We start from the raw sequence: 18781 nt of genomic DNA on the forward strand, positions 1-18781 counted from the left end.
CTTTCAGATCCAATGTAGCTCAGCTAGATACTTCATAAGTGCCAGTGTTTCATCTGACAAGGATAAACTATAACCTTCTGGGGACCTCACAGGAGAATGCTTGTGTCCTGTGCACCTGAGGCCAACAGTGCTTTGCAGTGGCATACCACTTACTCATGATATGTGATCTGTTCTTCTAAGAGCAGTATTAAATTACCTCAATTCTGAGCTAGTTTAACTGATCATTATATTTTCTACATGAGTGGAAAGCTTTCCTGAATTGTGTTCTCTAATTTCTTATCTCTATTTTGAAAATATCATTTATCCTATACATGAAAATATCTTTCACTAGCACAACTTCTTATAAGTAGTAGTATTAACTACATTTTATTAAGTGCAGTTACCTCTACAATTATGAATTTGATGACATGAGGACAAATATTTGGATTATGTTAGGAATAAAAAAATAATTTTTAATTTACTTCTGTATTTCCTTAATTTGGATATTTTCCCTTCTTGCTTTTACAGAGTTATCTAGTAGGGCACTTAAGTCCATACAACCACGTTTACTTTAATGTATCTTATATGCTGGCAAAATCCATACAAAAGAGATAATACTTGCAGTTTTGAATAGGAGTATCCTTGAAAAATGTGTCACAGAGTTTCTTACATCCTCTGCGATCCTAGTGTCCTTACAAGTGACTGTGTAGTTTTAAAGAATCATTATGTACTGTTGGATCTTTGTGATTAGAATAGGTAGGACTAAGCAGGAAATGTGAACTGGTCTAGTTTCCAAAGGTAGTTGGGAATTGAAAAGGAATGTCAGGGTGGCCCCCTTGAGTCACAAAGTCAGGGAAAGCTGTTTATTTAAAGAATGATTGTTATGTCCTGTGTCAGCTAGCCAGTTAGATTGAACCAACTCTACGCATCCTCTGGAGTCTAAGACTTTGAGGTTCCTGACCATAGTTTATCCAGGGATTTTACTTCTGGGGCTGGAGTAGTGGAGGGTGTTTCCTTCACATCTTCCTCTTGGTGGACCAATTAATTTCTGTCTACAACAAAGGCAGAGACTCGTGGACCTCTACATCTGGATCATAGCATAAGACCCTGTGTATGAATTCTTTGATTGTCCTGTGTCTTTTCCAAACATTTAAAGGCAGTAGGGCTGGACCAAAGCCATATACATAAATCAGAGAGGGTAACAAGTTCATAGCTCTGGGATGGTTCGTAGCTTTGGGAAGATCTTTGTGATTTCATAAGAAAAGAGAATCAGAAATGTCATTTTCAAATACAAATAATAAAACCTCTGTATAACTAGAGTTAAAATACCTTTGGCTTAGCTTTTCAATGTGTTCTCCAGTTTGAGTAATTAATTGAATGTATTCCTGTTAGGTTGAGGTTCAGTAGTCCCTACAAGGGGAAAAAAAAAAAAAACACCATGCCCCTTTCCATTTTAAAAGTGCTTTATTTTAAAATAGAAATTATAAGAACTGTAGCATAGTGTCATGGAAAGGTTATATAAATAAATGCTTTTCCATAATTATAGGCAATTTTAGAAGTTTTAATTATACTTGTAAATAATATTTTTAAATACTGATGAAAGGCAAATTTGTAATATAAATGATTGGCTTAAACCCAGAGATTGTTCTTTTGCCTCCAGATACACAAGATGACAAAGAAAGAACTAAGAAGTATGGAGCATTCATACGCACTCTTCCAGGGGTCAACCGAGCAACGTTGGCAGCTATCATCGAACACCTTTATAGGTGGGTGGACTCATGAGCATTTCTAGACACTTCACACATGGTATTGAATAAGTCATTAATTCTTAAATGTAAAGTGTGTGACTAATATTCTACTTGAGACTATATATCATTCACTATATTTTTAAAATGTTTTTATTAGTGTGGTATAGTTATGCATAATATTAGGGTTCATTTTGACAGTATCATACATGCATGGAATATAATTTACTTCATTTCAGTGTCTAGCACTTTCTCTTTCCCTCCCCCATTCCCTCTTTCTGTTCCCCTTCCTCTGTTCTACTGGTCTTTCATCATGTTTTTTTAATTGATGTTTTTGAATATCCTTAAAGGTGAAGTTCACTGTGGTATGTTCATATATATGCATAGTACAATTTGGTTGATTTTATTCCACAATTCCTCCCTTTTTCTGTCCCTCTTCCCTCCTCCTCTTCCCTATTCCTTCCTGATCTCCCTTCTATTTTTATAGGACCCCTCCTTCCCTTTTTTCCCCCCTTTATTTCACTCTAACTTCCATCCATCATTCCAACTGATAATTTAGCCTTCTCTTCTGTAATTAAGTTGCAGATAAATAGCCCTGGAAATTTTCTTAAATGACTCAGAAATAATAGTATACAGCATCCTGAGATATGTCAAATGTATGAACAAGAATTTAAAAACTCATTTAGACAGAATTTGGAGGAAGAAGGAATTCTTTTCCTAATGTACTATACAGTCTATATTCTGTAGTTCTCTCTCTGCCTCTAAGATGTGGGGACAGGTTCACATAGGGAATTTGCAGCATGCAGTGTGGACTTGGAGAGGAGAGATGGAGTGATTCATTGCTGTGTTGAGGGACCAGAGTTCTGGAACAGAAATCCGTTTGAGCAGTGTTTCCTCTTGGTGAACGCTTCGTAAACTCTTATTTCTTCAAGTTTATTGCTTCCCTGATTCCAGATATTTTGGTATCAGACTGTTGATCAGATATCCTTGTCCTGATTTTGAAAGTCCAAAACACTTCCTATGTGAGGGCCTGATGATACCTCAGCATGTTGAAGGAAATGAGGCCTATTTTGGTGACAAGAAATCTGAAGGATGAAGATGTTTGAGACTAACCTTTTTAAGTAAAATGAAAGGTTGGTTTGTGTGTGTTGATCTAAGCAAGAATTAGAACAAAAACTTCAGTAAGTATGAATTTAGCTTAGGAATTACTGTAGCTCCCTGTGCAAATGAACTATTCCCTTGAATAAATTTCTATTAAACTGAATTCTTCTAAAAGTATTTAGATTAAGAAAACTTCCACAGTGGGTCATCTTGTTTCTGTTATCATTTTTCCAACCACTAGTTCTCATGCTTGTAGCTCTATTATAGTAAAAATGATTTTGTTATTGTAGTGGAAGTGGTATGTGTGCATGCTGGGAATTGTACATGCTAAGCAGGTCTCTACCACTGAGCTGCATCCCCAGCCTATAAAACTGATTTCCTTATGGTATCATACAAATATAGTTTATGAGATGTTGGGATAGATTTTGATACCGAAAATTTTAGCATGCAGCATAGAATTATAGAGGAGAGAATGAGTGTTTCATTGTGAGTTGAGGTCCACCCTGTCCTTTAGATTTAAAGAAACATTTGAACGAGGTATGAAAAAAAGATAAGTACAAACTGGGGTCGGTGGTGTGCACCTCTAGCCCCTGCCACTCGGGAGACTGTGAGACAGGAGGTTCACTTGATCTCAAGAGTTCAAGACCAACCTGGAGACCAGCCTGGGCAACATAGCAAGACCCTGTCCAAAACAAAAAAGTAAGTATGAGAAATGAGTGAAGGCTATCTTGGAACAGAGGAGTACTAGGGGACAAGACTCTTTATCATTGACTGGCAGGAGGTTACAAGAGGTTTTGAAGGCCATTAGAAAACAATTTCCTTGGACTTCCGATAGTGTCACCAAAAGCTGGAGAGGTCATTTTGGATAAGGTCAGGTTGATGTAGCATTTGCAATCCCTAACCTAGGTAAAAGACTTATGTTATCAATCACATCCACTTAATACCACTCACCAGATATGTATTATCCAGTATAGTGTGATTAAAGTGAGATTCTCTTGACTGTGAGATGCTGACATGGAGATAAATTTCCTGGATGTTTACAGTCTAGTGTGATAAAAGTACAGAGTGGTTTTGAGGAGGGTGTCTGCAATTGTTACATCCTCCTTTATTAAATTCCAATTCCTTTTGCATCTTGTAAATCATATACGATGATTGCACTTGGTCTGTCTCTGCTCTGCAATTTTGCATTTTATTAGGATTTCTTGCATTATCATATATATTACTACCATGTTCACTCTTTCTTATACCTACTAGAATCTAGATTCTGTATACACAGAAGACCAGCTTAGCCTTGCTATATACCTTTAGTGGAGTTGGTTCTCTCTTCTTTAGTGTGTATTTTAAAATTTTCCAAGTGAAATTAAACAAGCAGTCAAGCAGCCACTGTATATGGAGTCAGTGTCCAGTAGAGACCATTAACTACTTGTAGTTCCAATCTACTGTGTTTTCATCAATTCAGCTCTTCATTTCTTGGGATGATGGCCATAGGGTTCCCCCCCCCACATTTGTATTGGTGCATTATAGTTGTACATAATGATGGAATTTATTATTATATATCATATACACATAAAATATAATAATATAATTTGACCAATACCACTTTCTCCCTCCCTCCATACCTCCCATCCTCTACTGATCTCCCTTTGATTTTTTAAAATTATTTTTATTTTTAATGACTGATGGACACAATACCTTTATTTATTTTGTTTATTTATGTGATGCTGAGGACTGAACCCAGTGCCCTACACATGCATTTGAACTTATATTTGTTAAGACTTTAAATGATATTTATAAGACCCAAAAGTTGTACCTTACGGATTAGAAGAGTTGATTTATTTGTTCATCTCTCTTCATTTCTAAAAGGCATTATTAGTTGTATCCATGAAAGATGTAGTAGTATCTATAAATTGAGAGTTTGCATTTTGAGATATAATTATATCCTGTTCTGAATAACCATACATGTGCTGCCAGGTCTTCTCCATACCCGACATCTACTTTCTAGAAAATGTAGCCCAGATTCACCTGGAATTTGGAACACTCCACTATATGCCTAACAGTCTGCCCTACTGTCTTGCTCCTACCTACCTCCTACCCTTTCTCCTCTTTGATTTATGCTACAGCTCCACCTGTCATTTTACACCATCCTGTATACTTTTTTTTTTTTTTTTTTTTTTTTTTTTAACTTTGACCTTAGGTCATTTCATTATTCAGAACTAGGTGAATATGGTCAGTCTGTCCTCTAAGTCAGCATTAAGTGCTGATCTCTTAACAGTAGTTTTAATTATGGTTGTAACTAGACTGCAAGATACTTGGGAGAAAGAACCATGTGTTTTCCTTTAAGCCACTACTGTGCTTTTTCTATTAAACAATTTTAATATGTGCATGTTTAAAATGATAAATGAGTATTTTGGCTTACAGTTATATACAATTTTCAAACAGAAGTATGTTTTAATGAGGTATGCTTTCCTCTAACAGGGTTCAGAAGTGCTCAGAAATCAATCACATGAATGCCCATAATTTGGCCTTGGTCTTTTCATCCTGTTTGTTTCAAACTAAGGGACAAACTAGTGAAGAAGTGAATGTAATCGAGGACCTAATTAATAATTATGTTGAAATATTTGAGGTAAATATTTTATATCCTGCCCTTGTTAAAATGGAGCTCATGTTTGCAAAGAATGATGCATATTTTAGGGTGCTATTATTCAAGTCTTTATGGATACTTAGAAAAAGGAAAAATATAGGATAGCTGTATTTTCTTTCATTTTTTTTTTTTTTTTTACATAAAACTAGCTTTCTAAGCAATAGCCATTCATTTAAATTTGGCTGCTTTTAAGCCTTTTTTACCATCTGGTGTCTGTTGAGCAGAAGAGTCCTATTCATAGGGGGTTTTGTGTGTGTACATGTGTTTTTCTCCTCAGTATGTGTGTGCATTAAGCATATCTACTTAGAGGTGTGAAGTTATGAATTTAACATTTTCAGTAATAAACACTAGGCTGTTAAATTCTGCAACTGAAAGTATTTTAGGGTTTTAAAAAAATTGTTGTAATTTGACTTCAACAAAAAAAAATTCTGAAATACTATTATTATTCCATGACTTTTTAAAAATAAATTATCACTGTTTAATTATTTGTCTTTTCAACCTGATATTTCATGAAGTTAGTGTTTTCATTGTTTGACCAGTCAACTTTTAGAATAGGAATGTTCAAATACATAAAAATAAAAGGAAATATGCCAGGATTTGAATAGGGTAAGTATGGGTTAAATGTCCATTTCCCTCACATAAAACATCTCAGGTTTGTTATGTAACCTTTTTGAGCATTTCATCAAATGGTGTTGATAAAGACTCAGTTGTTTTCTGGGATATGGATTTGCCAGGGACACCAAGTGAGAAGTGTGATAGGTTATCATTTATGTAGTTGTTGTATTCATATTAAAATAAACTTATCACAAGATTCCTTAGCAAAGATAATGGATCTATTTTAATAAAATAATGAAGTTTTTAATTCATAGAGGAATAGACTCCAGTTATTGAATTTTCTTTGCTCTTCTCTTTTTTTCTCCCTATGTGTGTCCACTGTTTGTGATCAATAGCAACTTCTTTGCAAAAATTTGATGCTCATTTAAAAATTAGAAAAAAAAAATGTGTGGCTTTACATGCTCTCTTTATTTTCTAGTTTTATACCAATCCATTAGTAGAAACTCAGTGGTTATCATTATCGTTATGTTAAACCCCACTTTGCCTAAATGTTAGAGATTTAATAAGCACTTAATGAACATTTGGGTTTGAGAAATGAGTCTTTGTACAAGAATTTTCAGGAAGCAGATATCAGCTCCTTTGCTGTGTAAATTTCCTTCACATTGAGGGCTTCCTTGGGCTTCTACAGCCAGAAGGAATCATCAAAACATGTTCTGAACTTTGTGAGACTCTGTTGGCTTTATTTTGCCCTGGCCGTGTGGCCCATGCTGATTAAGGTGGCCATTCTCATTTATCTTTAATTTGTTGGTATTTAAATTTCTGAAGAGTTAAGGATGAGTACCATCACTCTACATTATTAGAATGTCCAAAATTATATTTTAAACAGGTTAAAGAAGACCAAGTCAAACAAATGGACATAGAAAATAGCTTTATTACCAAGTGGAAAGACACTCAAGTGAGTAGTAATAGTTAGATCTCTAAAGAATTAAACAAAAGCAAAAGCTTCTATTGTAAACAAAGATATTTGTTTTGTGTATTTTCAAATTTCTTTTGGAAACAAAGTAGAAGTAATGGGGATGAAGAACCTTGATAAAACAATGGTATAATTTTTCAACCTGAAACATAGATGCAAATATGTGAATATAATTTTTAATATAAAGAGGAAATCAGTTTTATTTTATGGTTTAAAAACACTATTAAAAATGCCAGTGGATTTCAAAGGAAGCATTTAAAGCCAAAGAAATACCAGAATAAATTGCAAATTCAGAGAGTAATGATTCTTTCCATAATGATTTTGAAATATAAATTATTTTTTGCTTTTGCTCTGCATGCTCTGACATGACTATATTAATGAGACTTTCTAGTGTGATCTTTGTAACACACACTAATTTTTGTCTTAAGTCAACTTTTCTAAATCCTGTCTTGCTTTCCTCAGTCATATGACGTTAGATTCATGTGCTCAGGTTGTACTATGCTTTTCCAAGGTACTTTGCCTTGTATGAGGCTTACTGGAACTTCTTAAGGTCAATCATTAGTCATCCTCTAGTAACTCGGAATCATAGTGGATTCAGAGTTTCAATGTAAATAATAGAAATGGGTCAAATGTGCTCCATTTATAGTTATACTCAAATAATGGGTCAAATACTTCCTCCTATAGAATCTAAATTTGCCTTGGTCCTGAAGTGTCCATTATTACTTAGAGGAGCACTTGGATCTGTTATCCGTAGGAAGGAGATGGGATACTAATGCTGGTATGTTAATCATGTAACAAAATAGTTCCTCCATTTTGACCCAAAATTTGACTGCAGCTGCCAGAGGAGTTAGTTTTACATTCAGAAGTCTGGTCCACATCAATTCTTTTTGTGTCTTACATCCGGGAGAATATTTATGTTGTAAAATAAAGGATTGTATGAGTCTGAGAGGTCATCATTGGCAGCATTATGTATATCATTATTAGATAAAGGACAAATATCCTTTGTATTTTTATCTTTTACATTTATAATAAAGAAATGAGTGCTTTAAAATTCAGCTTAAGTAAGTATAAGAAAATAATAGTATGTAAACTATAGTAATTGAATGAGGAAAGTAGGACAGTTTGGAAAATTTACTTATTTTGCTTGAGTTTTTAATCTGTACAAAACTCTCCTCTGTAGTATTTTTCTGGCAGTCTCTATGTTCTACTCCTGATTGAATTGCTTAGCTATTTTTCTTTCTGGCTTTACTCTGAGTACTCTGTTTGCTTTTTGAATTTTTAAAATGTGTCCTTCCTGGAGACTTGTTTATGCAAACATAGTGAAAAGCAAAAATGTCAACTCTTTTTCTTCCTAGAATTTGTGCATGGCATCAAAAGTGAGAAAGAAAATTTGAGAATAATGTTTTCTACACCAATAGTGACAGAATACGTAGGAATGCTACTTCAAAGTACATTTTTTAAATGTTTCCCCTACAAATTGCTCATTAGACTTTTATGCAGAGGCATATTTGCCTTCAGAATGATTGCTTCTCCTTTGTGATCATTTAAAAAAGTATTGAGTAATGGCTATTATATTTAAGTGGTTATGGAACTTAAGTAAATTTCTGAAAAAAGCTACTGAAAATATGTTTCATAGATTTAATTTCATTCCTTGTTAACCTTCTCTATTTTGTTGAAGTACATAGCTATATCTATGGTTTGCATTTTCTGACTCATTTCTTCTTCAGTCACTCTTTTGGTAAAGGAAAGATTATGACCCAAATAATTGCTCTTAAATGCTTGCCTAACGATAATTAAATGAAAACTTACCTTCATTGTCTGCCTTATTCTATCACTTTTACTTTCTCCTTACTAAAGTTACTTTTTCTATTTGTAATTTTAATACAACTCTGACCCAATTTATCCTCATTTGAATATATCATATTTTTGAAAGCGTAGCAAGAACTATTTTGTCTTTTAATTATTGGCATTATGCACACATTATTGAGACAAATTGCATGTGACTCACTTTCACTCCTCATTTTTTTTATCCTCTTAATGTAGATGGTGAGGCTCCTGCAATTTCTGTTGTCAAAGGCAGCTTATTTCCAGTGTGGTCAGATTCATCATTTCATTAAAAAGGGTATTTGAGAACACTAAGCTCTTGAGTAAGAGATAAATCACATTGTGATTGTTGTTGCTGATTATAAATTTGTTTAGACTCCTTGTGCTTAGATCAGCCGTATCTTGAAATAAGAACGTCATGCTTGTGCACAGGGGATCGAGGTAATTCATTGCTGTAACTTACTGAGAAATATGAATAGGATTTTACCGTTGCCTCACATGTACTGTGTATGTTTTTGTGATCTATGTGTTGTTTTCACATCTGTCCTTTCTAGGTTTCCCAGGCTGGAGATTTGTTGATTGAAGTGTACGTGGAAAGGAAAGAACCTGACTGTAGCATTATAATTCGGGTGAGTCCTCAAGAGGATGGAAAGGGCCCTTGGAAACCACAGGCCTCAGCGGTGCTTTCTCACAGTGTGGATTTTCCGGCTTCTTATTTCCTTTTACCTCTCTAGTGCAAACAGTGACTGATGACAAGATAGACTGTTCATAGCAATATCCTCTGGGAATTTTATGTTTTAGTCATTTGGAAAGCACATTTGATGTGCTTCAGGTTAGAGTGAGAATTTTCTGTAGGTTCTAGAAGATGATTTGAGCATAATGACTTCCCTTTACCTTTTTAACTGCCTTACATTAGACAAGTTATGTACTCTGTCTCAGGCTCAGTGTTCTCCCTTATAAAATGAGGAAAGATTATAATATTTGCATCATATCATTGCTGTGAGGACTCATTAAACTAATGTATGTAGGACAGTGTAGCAAATTGTTCATCACCTGTTTAATAAATAACTGTTGCTACTGTTGCTAGTATCATTATTATTCCCAATTTCTCACCCATTAGCATTCGGTCTTCCTATTTACTTGAATATCAGATAACTTTTTTCTTCATTGAGACTATTGATTATTTTTGCTGAATTAAAAATAGATCTCTCTTATGCTACTATATTCAGTAATTAGTCTGCCTTAGCGATAGTAACAGTGATATTTCATGTTCTTACTTAGTAAGACTACTTTTTTTGTGTAAGCAATAGATATTCTGCCATGTAACATAAATTCAACTTTGCATTCTTAACGTTTTTAAAGTCCAAGATTAAATCTCTGTAGAATTAGATATCTCTGAACTTCAGTTATGTTATACATAATGTATTTCTTATTGTATGTATTTTTAATGGTTATGTATTATTACTACATGGACTTACCTTACTTAAAACATGGCACTAAATGCTACAGTCATTGGTTATATAATCAAATGCTTTGTGAAACATTTGCCCTGCCAGCCCTTAGCCTTAATATGGTTCTTAGGCTGAATGTGTGTGATTTTGATAATAAGGGACATGAGAAACTAGTACAAATCAATCAGCACAAGTCCATCATTAATGCTAGAAGAGATATTTAGAGAACATGATTTAACTCTGCCTATGCACAGACTCTTTCATAGTGCATTTAAATTTTATTAATAGAGCCATAACAGAAGTTTTTACAATTGAGCAAAGTTCTCACATTTATCTTAACTGTATTTATATGAAAGTACACAGTTTTACCCATTAAAGATCCAGATGCTCTCAAAAAGCATAAAAACTATACAAAAATAATCAGTAGCATTTGACTTAGTACTTAAGACTGTTAAATCTTCTAGTTATATTTTATCTTTTCTGGCTGTTACCTCACTCTATGGAGGTAGATGAAACAGGTGATATCCTGCTTTTTTTATAGCAATGGAAAGTAGGAATTAAAAGAAATTCAGGCCACAATACAAACCTGGGTCATCATAATCCACACCTGATGTTCATTATACTGACATGTCCAATCCATAGAGTGTTGCCTTCTGAAGTATAGAGTTCTGGGTGTTCTTGAGAGGGGCCCTGGGTCTCTCCTGGGCCCAGGGTTGCATTCTTTCTGCTTCAGACTGAAGTGCTCCCCGCTGCCTATTTCTCAGGTTTTCTTTCTCAGTAGTTATTATTTATTTAAGAAAGAGTGATACTTCTTAAATTTCTTTAGATCAATGCAGATCAAAAACATCAAGACAATTCAGCTGCTATTTTTATTGCTTGAAGTTGTCCACTTTTCCAAGATGCCACTTTAAAAGAAAATATATTTCATTGAGCTTTTTAAAATAGAAAAGAGTGGAATCCATTGTATAAGTAACATATTCCCTAAAGCAATTCCTAAGTACCATGAAGTACAAAAGGTAAACACTGAGTTGTGGTGAAAAATGCTTTTGTTATTTATGTATGTGGGATAGGCTTATAAATAATAAAGGGAAGGAAAAATGGAAATGAGTACATTCCTTTTCTAAGAAATATTTAAATAGGAATAAATTTTTATGGAAACATGCAAACTAAGTTGCAGTTGCAATATTCTAATATTTAAATGTCTTTTATTTGTTTAACTGTATAACAAAATTCTAACCAAAGAAAGCTTGCTTTTTTTTTTTTTTTTGGCCCGGATCTACTTAAGACTGGCAAAAACAAAACCAAGAAGAAACAAATCAGAAATCCTGAAAGTCCCAGAAGAGGCAGTGTGCTTATACAATGGACTCCGGCTTTGAGACTCTTGTGAAGCCAGGCCCCAGGCTGGCACTGCAGAGTCTGCCCTATACCCTGAAATCCTGGCTCTTGAATATTTTGGTGTCCCACCATCTGTCACTTGGCATGGCAGGGCATACCACAGACTACCAAAACCCTGGGCCTTCTTGGCATGATAAACAGCAGTCAGTCGACTGTGTATAATTTAGGGCCCACGCTGAATAAACAAGTCACTCTACACTCTTGATTAGAGAACTGACAAGTGAAAAGTTTTACTCTTAGGAGATGGTTGGATCTGTCATGTGTTGGAAGTCTGTCTGCGAGTGACTAGGTTTTTCCTCCCTTCTGAGTCATCTAATTGCATACTAAGTGAACACAATGATTCTTCTTGATGATATCTGTATTGTAATATCCCTTTGCCTTTACATTGAAATGTATTATGTTTTATGGAGAAGAGCTGAATGTGCTGTTTTCTTTATGCTTAGAGAAGCTAGTTTTAACCAACCTGGGAGAAGACTTGAAGTATTGTTAGGTGGAGGTAGTATTGCCCTATCATAAGATTGCTTCTGTATATGACAGATCTTTTGAAAATATTGCTCCTCTTGCAGATATCTCCTGTGATGGAAGCAGAAGAATTAACTAATGATATATTAGCAATAAAAAATATTATTCCCACAAAAGGTGACATTTGGGCCACATTTGAAGTCATTGAAAATGAAGAGCTGGGTAAGTGATTTTGAGGCTAAAGATTATTGAATTCCTTTCAGATGAAGAAATCTCTTTGGCGATAACTCATTACTAACATTTTATGTTGTTCTAAAGATTAACATCTCATCATGAATTCCCTTCTACCTTAGTTTTGTCTTGATATACATCGTCACCACCTGAGGCCACCTTCCCACAATTTTACTCTCTCAAATAATTAGATTATTTTATTGGCTATGAAAATAAAGTGCAAAGCATTAGGCCACTCTGTTGCTGCCTCATGAAATAAGGCCTTTCTTTATAAGAACACTATAACAATTTTCTAAATGTCACTACCACCATCTACCTTCTTTGTATATGCCATTTATTTGACACGGAAAGAGAATGCTAATTTAAAAGATGACTTATTCTAAAAATAGTTTTATTTTAAGCCTAGCAAAAGCTTCTCTTTTGACGTTTTAATTTTGCTCTATCTTTAGTGTATCAAATATTTTGTCATCTTTCGTTCCAAAGAAACTGAAGGGTGAAAAGACATTTTAAAACACCTTGACTGACCCAGTAGTCAAATACTGAATAAACTTAACATTCTAATGACACCATTTGGTTTTAAAGACCTCTAGGAAAAAATAATAAGAGGCAGAATGTCTTTGTACCTTGACCATCTGTCTGGCTGATACCTACTAAGGTCTTGGGACCCTTTCAGCTGTAGCTGTCAAACTGCCAAAAGAAAACCTCACCACCCACAAACTGCAGGCAAAAATTAAAATTCAATGTTGAAACCACCCCATGGTGCATTGTCAGGAGGACTGGAATCAATGTTAGAATGAAATGAGATTATTGAATACTTTGTCTTTGATTAGTTTATTTCATCTTGATATTTTTATTTCTTCTTTGTACCATGCACAATTCTTTAAAAATTTTATTTGTAGTACAATATTGTTTTTTCAGTATACATTGCCAACATTCAGTGACCCTGGAGCTTGGCAGTCACTTCTCAGTATCTCTTCTGGTCTGACTTAGTCCTCCCCTTTGACAGAACTGTCGTGGCAGTTGACTTCTGTCACCTCCCAGCTGTCAAGTCCTATAGATTTGCTTCAGGCCTTACGTTACCTACATTACCTGTCATTTCTGTGGCATTGATTGCTAATGACCTTTCCTTTTTCCTTTCTCTAATGATCTTTGTTTTCTATGCTACCTGGATTCCCTCCATGGTTCTCTAATCATTTCATCTCATTTTTGTAGTTTCTCCTTTCTCTGTCCATCTCTTAAACATCTGGTTTCTTCTCCGGTTTCCTTTGCCATCTTTTCTCATATTACATGTTCTGAATAGATATCTCTTCCACACCTTGCACTTTACTGACCTATGGAAGCTAGTATTTCTCAAGGTCTTCCTCCCAATAGCCCCTTAAAAATCCCGATTCAGAGTTTCATAGCACGTTGTCTCCCCTCTTATACTGCTGAGCACTTGGATTTATAAATGTCTATCTTGACAGGGGCTTCTTGGAAGGAAGTAGGGATCCTGTTTTTTTTTTTTTTTTTTTTTTTTTGGCCTCTGTTGTTCAGTGCAGTGCCTATTATATGACAGCCATGCAATTAAAATCTATTGAATAACTAAACTATGACATTATATGACTATGTGGTACAGGAGTGGTAGAGTCTTTTGGTTTTTCCTTTTTGTGTAATGTTAAGGGAAGGGATGAGGTTACTGGCTTTATCTTTTTTTTATGTATTTATGTATTTATTTATATTTTAGTGAACGATAACTGTTGGCATTATTTCCAGAATCTTTTGAAATCCCAAATTGGACTATATTGTCCCATTTTAAAACATTTTTTCATTATTTTTCTCATTGCCTATTTAACCTTAAAGCTCCAGCTCAAGTTCCCCTTCCTGTATGATGCTAATCGGATGGACACAGTTGGTACTGATCTCTTTCTGATCATTTACTTGTAGATTTATAATACCGCATACTGCCTGCCTTATGGAATAGTACTGTATGTGTATCTAGTTCTACCCCAGACCATATGTTTTTAGGGCAGGGATCATATGTTTTACATCTTTGTATCTCATACAACCTCTTGTGTTGTGCACTGGTGTGGAATGGACCCTATTCAAGTCTTTTTAGCTGAGCTGGAACAACAGTGAAATAATAAATGACTTGTATCTTGTGACTCCTTTTTCAGATTTATACAAATATGGAAGGCACATAGGATCTCTGCTTATAGATCGGGAACCACTTAAAGAGTTCTAGATCTTGCTGAGGGCTTAGGTAGCTGATTCTTCCCTGCATGCTATTCTAATTCTGTTGTTTTTGAAGAGATTTACTGCAGAATACAGACTTACGTATATTAGGGCAAACATCGGCTCCCTGCCACACTAAGTCTCTCAAGATTTGAGTCGGATTAAAGCACATCCCTTTGTCATAGCTTAAAGCTCTGTCTTTAGCTGCTGAACCAACTGAGAGGAACAGGCAGAATGAATGAGAGTAGGAAGGAATTATGTGTAGCTAGAAGTAGAATCACATTCTACCTGGAAATACTATTTTTGGCATTTCCTTTCAGAAAAATCAAGGGATTCTCACCCTGAAAATGACTGATTATCAAATTCTATGTGATAAACAGCACCTCACATACACTAAGATTGGATTGGATTTTTAAAAATCATATGTATTACAAATGATGTAAGTATGTCAGTTTGTGACTCCAACAACATTAGTAGCATTATTACTGTTGAAATGGAGAATAGTTCTTAGAAAAGTTTTTCCTAAAACAAAGCATAATCTCTCTGTGTTAATCAGATTCATGGGAAAAGAAGTTTATTATAATCATGTAAAATATTTAGATGAATTTTACATCTTGATTTTATACATAATATGCAACCATATAACATACAAAATTGAGTTAGATTATAGGCTCAATTAATTTATAAATAGGATTTCCCTTTAAACAAATACCTGGTGTGACATGTGAAGTTTGTTCTGGATAGAGCATAGCTCCTTCCTGTCTCACTCCTTAAAGAATGTCAAAGCGTCTTTGACTCCCTTCCACCAATTATTAGAGCAAGATCAAACCCACTGCAACAGAGCGTGTTAGTCAGCTGTCTGTACCTATGACAGATACCTTAGACAAATCAACTTCTTAGGAGGAAAGTTTTATTTTGGCTTACAATTTCAGAGGTATCTGTCCATGAATGCTCGGCCTTGTCACTTTGCGCCCGTGGTTGGCTTCCCTTAGCAGTCAGCTCATGCTCTGTCATCTGTTAACTTCCTGGAGTCTCCACTGTAACTTCACCTTCACAGTTTTGTGCATCATCCTGTCAGGACTGCTGTCAAGGACTCCAAATACACCACACACTTCCTGGACTCTCAGGCTTTCCTTTGAAATCTCAGCGGAAGCCTCCAGGAACCTATAACTAACTTTTGCTTTTTGCATGCCTACAATACCAGCCCCAGGTGAACAATGCTGCTACTGGTGTGAGCTATATCAAGACCCCTGTGAACCATGGCTATATTGGCCTCCTTGGTGGCTGAACATAAATAATCTTGGGCGAAGTATTACCTGGCAGTCCTTTATGATGAGAGTAAAAGTTTACATTTTTTTGGTACCTTTGAGCATGCCATGGGTGAGATCTTACCATTCCTGAGATGTCCTCAGAGCATCTTTCTTATTCTCCTGGTGGTACATGGTACTTATTTTCTATTAATGGATCAATATCTGTACTTTCCTTCACTCTACCTTTAAACTCACTTCTTTTCAGTCCAAACTGAAAGTTTTTCCAATCTTTCCTCTGCCTTTTCCTCCCAGTTCTCAATGAAAATATAGCTCACAGCATCCACAATTCCCATGCCACACTGCCTTGGTGCTGTCCTGCCTTGAAATTTCCTCCACTAGATTAATTAGTCTGACACCTTCAAACTCAGCCTCTTGCAAAGTCTCAGCACATGGGCAAAATGTAAAGCTCTTTGCCAGAATGTAACCTGAATGCCCTCTAGTCCAGTTACCAATGAATTTCTCATTTCCATCTGAAATTTACTCTCTCTATTCCCATCAATCTTGTCTTCTGAGTCCCTACTAGAATCATTCATTAATCTCTGCTTGCAGTATTCTAGGCTTTCTCTAGCCTGCTTTTCTAAACTCTTCCCACAAACCAGTTCCAAAAGCTTCTGAATCACATAATCAGTTATGAACTTAGCAGTGACCTGTTTCTTGGTACCAATGTTCTTTGTTAGTCAGCTTTCCATCTCTGTCACCCATACCTGAGATAAAATCTTTTACACAGGAAAAGGTTGTATTGGCTCACAATTTCAAAGGTTTCAGTCTATGGTCAGTTGGCACCATTGGTTTTGGGCCCATGGTGAAGGTGGGGTGCACATGGTAGAGCAGAGCTGCTGGCTTAATGGTGGCTGGAAAGCAGAGAGGAGGGCCTAGGATATCAGTATCCCCTTCAAGGGCATGACTCCAGTGGCCTGACTCCTGTACACTAGGCCCCACCCTTTAAAGGTTCTGCCACCTATGGATATCATCACTGGCTGATATTCAAGCTTTCAACCCTTGACCTTTGGAGGGTACTCAAGGTCCGAACTGTAGCAGCGATGATAACCCCTCCATCAACAGCCACTCTTCTGAAGTGTGCTACGATTTTAATACTTCACCTTAAAACTGACCTTATCCTCTGCTAGTGTAGTCCCTGGGCCCTTTAAGTCTTTCACACTTTGAAAGAGATGAACTGTCTGAGGAGACTCATTTCAGTGGGCTTTACTGAGACGTTTGAGTTTATGAAGCGGTTACTTTCTATGTAGTAATATCATAGCAAATGTTTGCTGTCCCTCCCTCCTAGCTGCTATGATATGGGAGATCTATTTATTTTAGTGGGGATCATTTCCAGCTCTTCTCCTCATTGGCGTTACCCTCTGATGATGTAAATGGAACAGAGAAAGGCTTTCACAGCTCTGAGTTTGGCACTAAGAATTTGGTTATTGGGGAATTAATAATTGTCTCTGGGAGCCCTGTATTATTACTTGAGGTGGAAAATGAATGGCTTTTTATTTAATAAGAGGCCAGGTTCATTCTTTGCACAGGATTTTAAATAGTCAATACAGTTGTGCTTTACCCAGCTAAAGTACTGCCGACGTGACCTGTTCTTCTCAAAGGACTACACTGAGGTTTTAGAAATTTTTATTCTATTATCCAAAAGAATTATTTATTTCTTAGTAATGCCCTAGTGCCAGGTGACTTACACACCATATAATCTCTCATGACAGATGATTACAAGTATAACTATAGATTAAAATTTCTTTATTTCTAGTAATTTATATTCCAACAGTGCTTGTTGTTTTCCTGCTCCTTATCCCTTTCTAATTAATGCCAGTAACGCATTAATAGTCTAATATGTATTTCTCTTTCCATCCATTTTCAGGTCTGTCTTTAGTAACTAGAGTTTGCAAGGTTTTCATTCTCCTAAAGTATTTCATGCTTGGAATACTGATGTGAAAAATATACTTAGCTTTTTGTAACTAAAATTAATTATATGTCCACTGTTGACCTCTATACCTGGTGTGATATATTTCAGTATAATTAGGAGCACTGTAGGTCTAACACTGTAGTATCTACTTGTAATAGTGTGTATTAGTAACCCTTCTTAATACAAATGTCTGACATTTGGAAGTCGCATTAGCAATTTAATCCTGTAATAAAGGAGAGTAAGTTTTATTTCAAGCCACTTACTCTATTCCAGTTAAGAATATCATTTTTGCATTACCAGCTCCTCAAACCTCAGATTCCTTATATGAAGGGTGTTGACAATGTCTTGCCTTTATTTTCATAACATCTTCTCAGGAAAGGTATAAAAAAGAAGGGGAATTTATGAGTTCCGGTGTGTTTTTGCTTTGTTTGTATTACTTTATTCAATACTCAAAACAATCTTAGCAAGTTTGTATTATTTTTTCCCCAAAATTATATGTGAGAAACCATCCTGGGGAGGGTTGCATACTTGACCAAAGTAAAACTCAGTGTAATAGTGAAGTGAATAGGGGTGCTTTAAAATCAGATAGGTTTGGGGCTCAAATCCGTTTCTCACTTAACCAATCATATGACTTTGAGGAAAAGACTGAAATCTATGATTAGGTTTCTTATGTGTAAAATATGAATAATAATAGTAATATGTACAAAACAGGGTTATTGTGAGAATTTAAAGTGATAACTAATATAAAATACTGTCTCTGTGTATACACATGTATAATATGGAAACAGGTATTATTCCAGAAATGACAGTTGTTAATGGAATCAGTAGTCTCAGAATTTTCAAGTTATAGAATAAAGAATTATGTAATGCCAAATATAAAGGGAGTGCTTTTTTTCTATGATGTTTTACATTTGAATGCCTTTAATTCCAATTACAACCAATTAATGGATTATTCAGCGATTGAATTATAATTTTTTCAAATTATGAGCAATTG

The 18781-nt window shown here is 35.3% G+C and overlaps 1 protein-coding gene across 5 annotated transcripts in view; it reads left to right on the forward strand.

Moving 5' to 3' along the window:
• Positions 1-18781, forward strand: part of ARAP2 (ArfGAP with RhoGAP domain, ankyrin repeat and PH domain 2) — a 187528-nt gene that overhangs the window by 127199 nt on the left and 41548 nt on the right. For 4 of the 5 annotated variants that reach the window (XM_079152776.1, XM_079152779.1, XM_079152777.1 and 1 more), the window contains exons 22-26: positions 1640-1745; positions 5301-5448; positions 6908-6976; positions 9373-9447; positions 12231-12348. In XM_079152776.1, coding sequence (XP_079008902.1) covers positions 1640-1745; positions 5301-5448; positions 6908-6976; positions 9373-9447; positions 12231-12348 — 516 coding nt within the window. The remainder of the gene's footprint in view (positions 1-1639; positions 1746-5300; positions 5449-6907; positions 6977-9372; positions 9448-12230; positions 12349-18781) is intronic. The other variant, XM_079152778.1, reaches the window with a different exon arrangement.

This window comes from Sciurus vulgaris (genome assembly GCF_902686455.1).
Source record: "Sciurus vulgaris genome assembly, chromosome: 9".
Taxonomy (NCBI): Eukaryota; Metazoa; Chordata; class Mammalia; order Rodentia; family Sciuridae; genus Sciurus; species Sciurus vulgaris.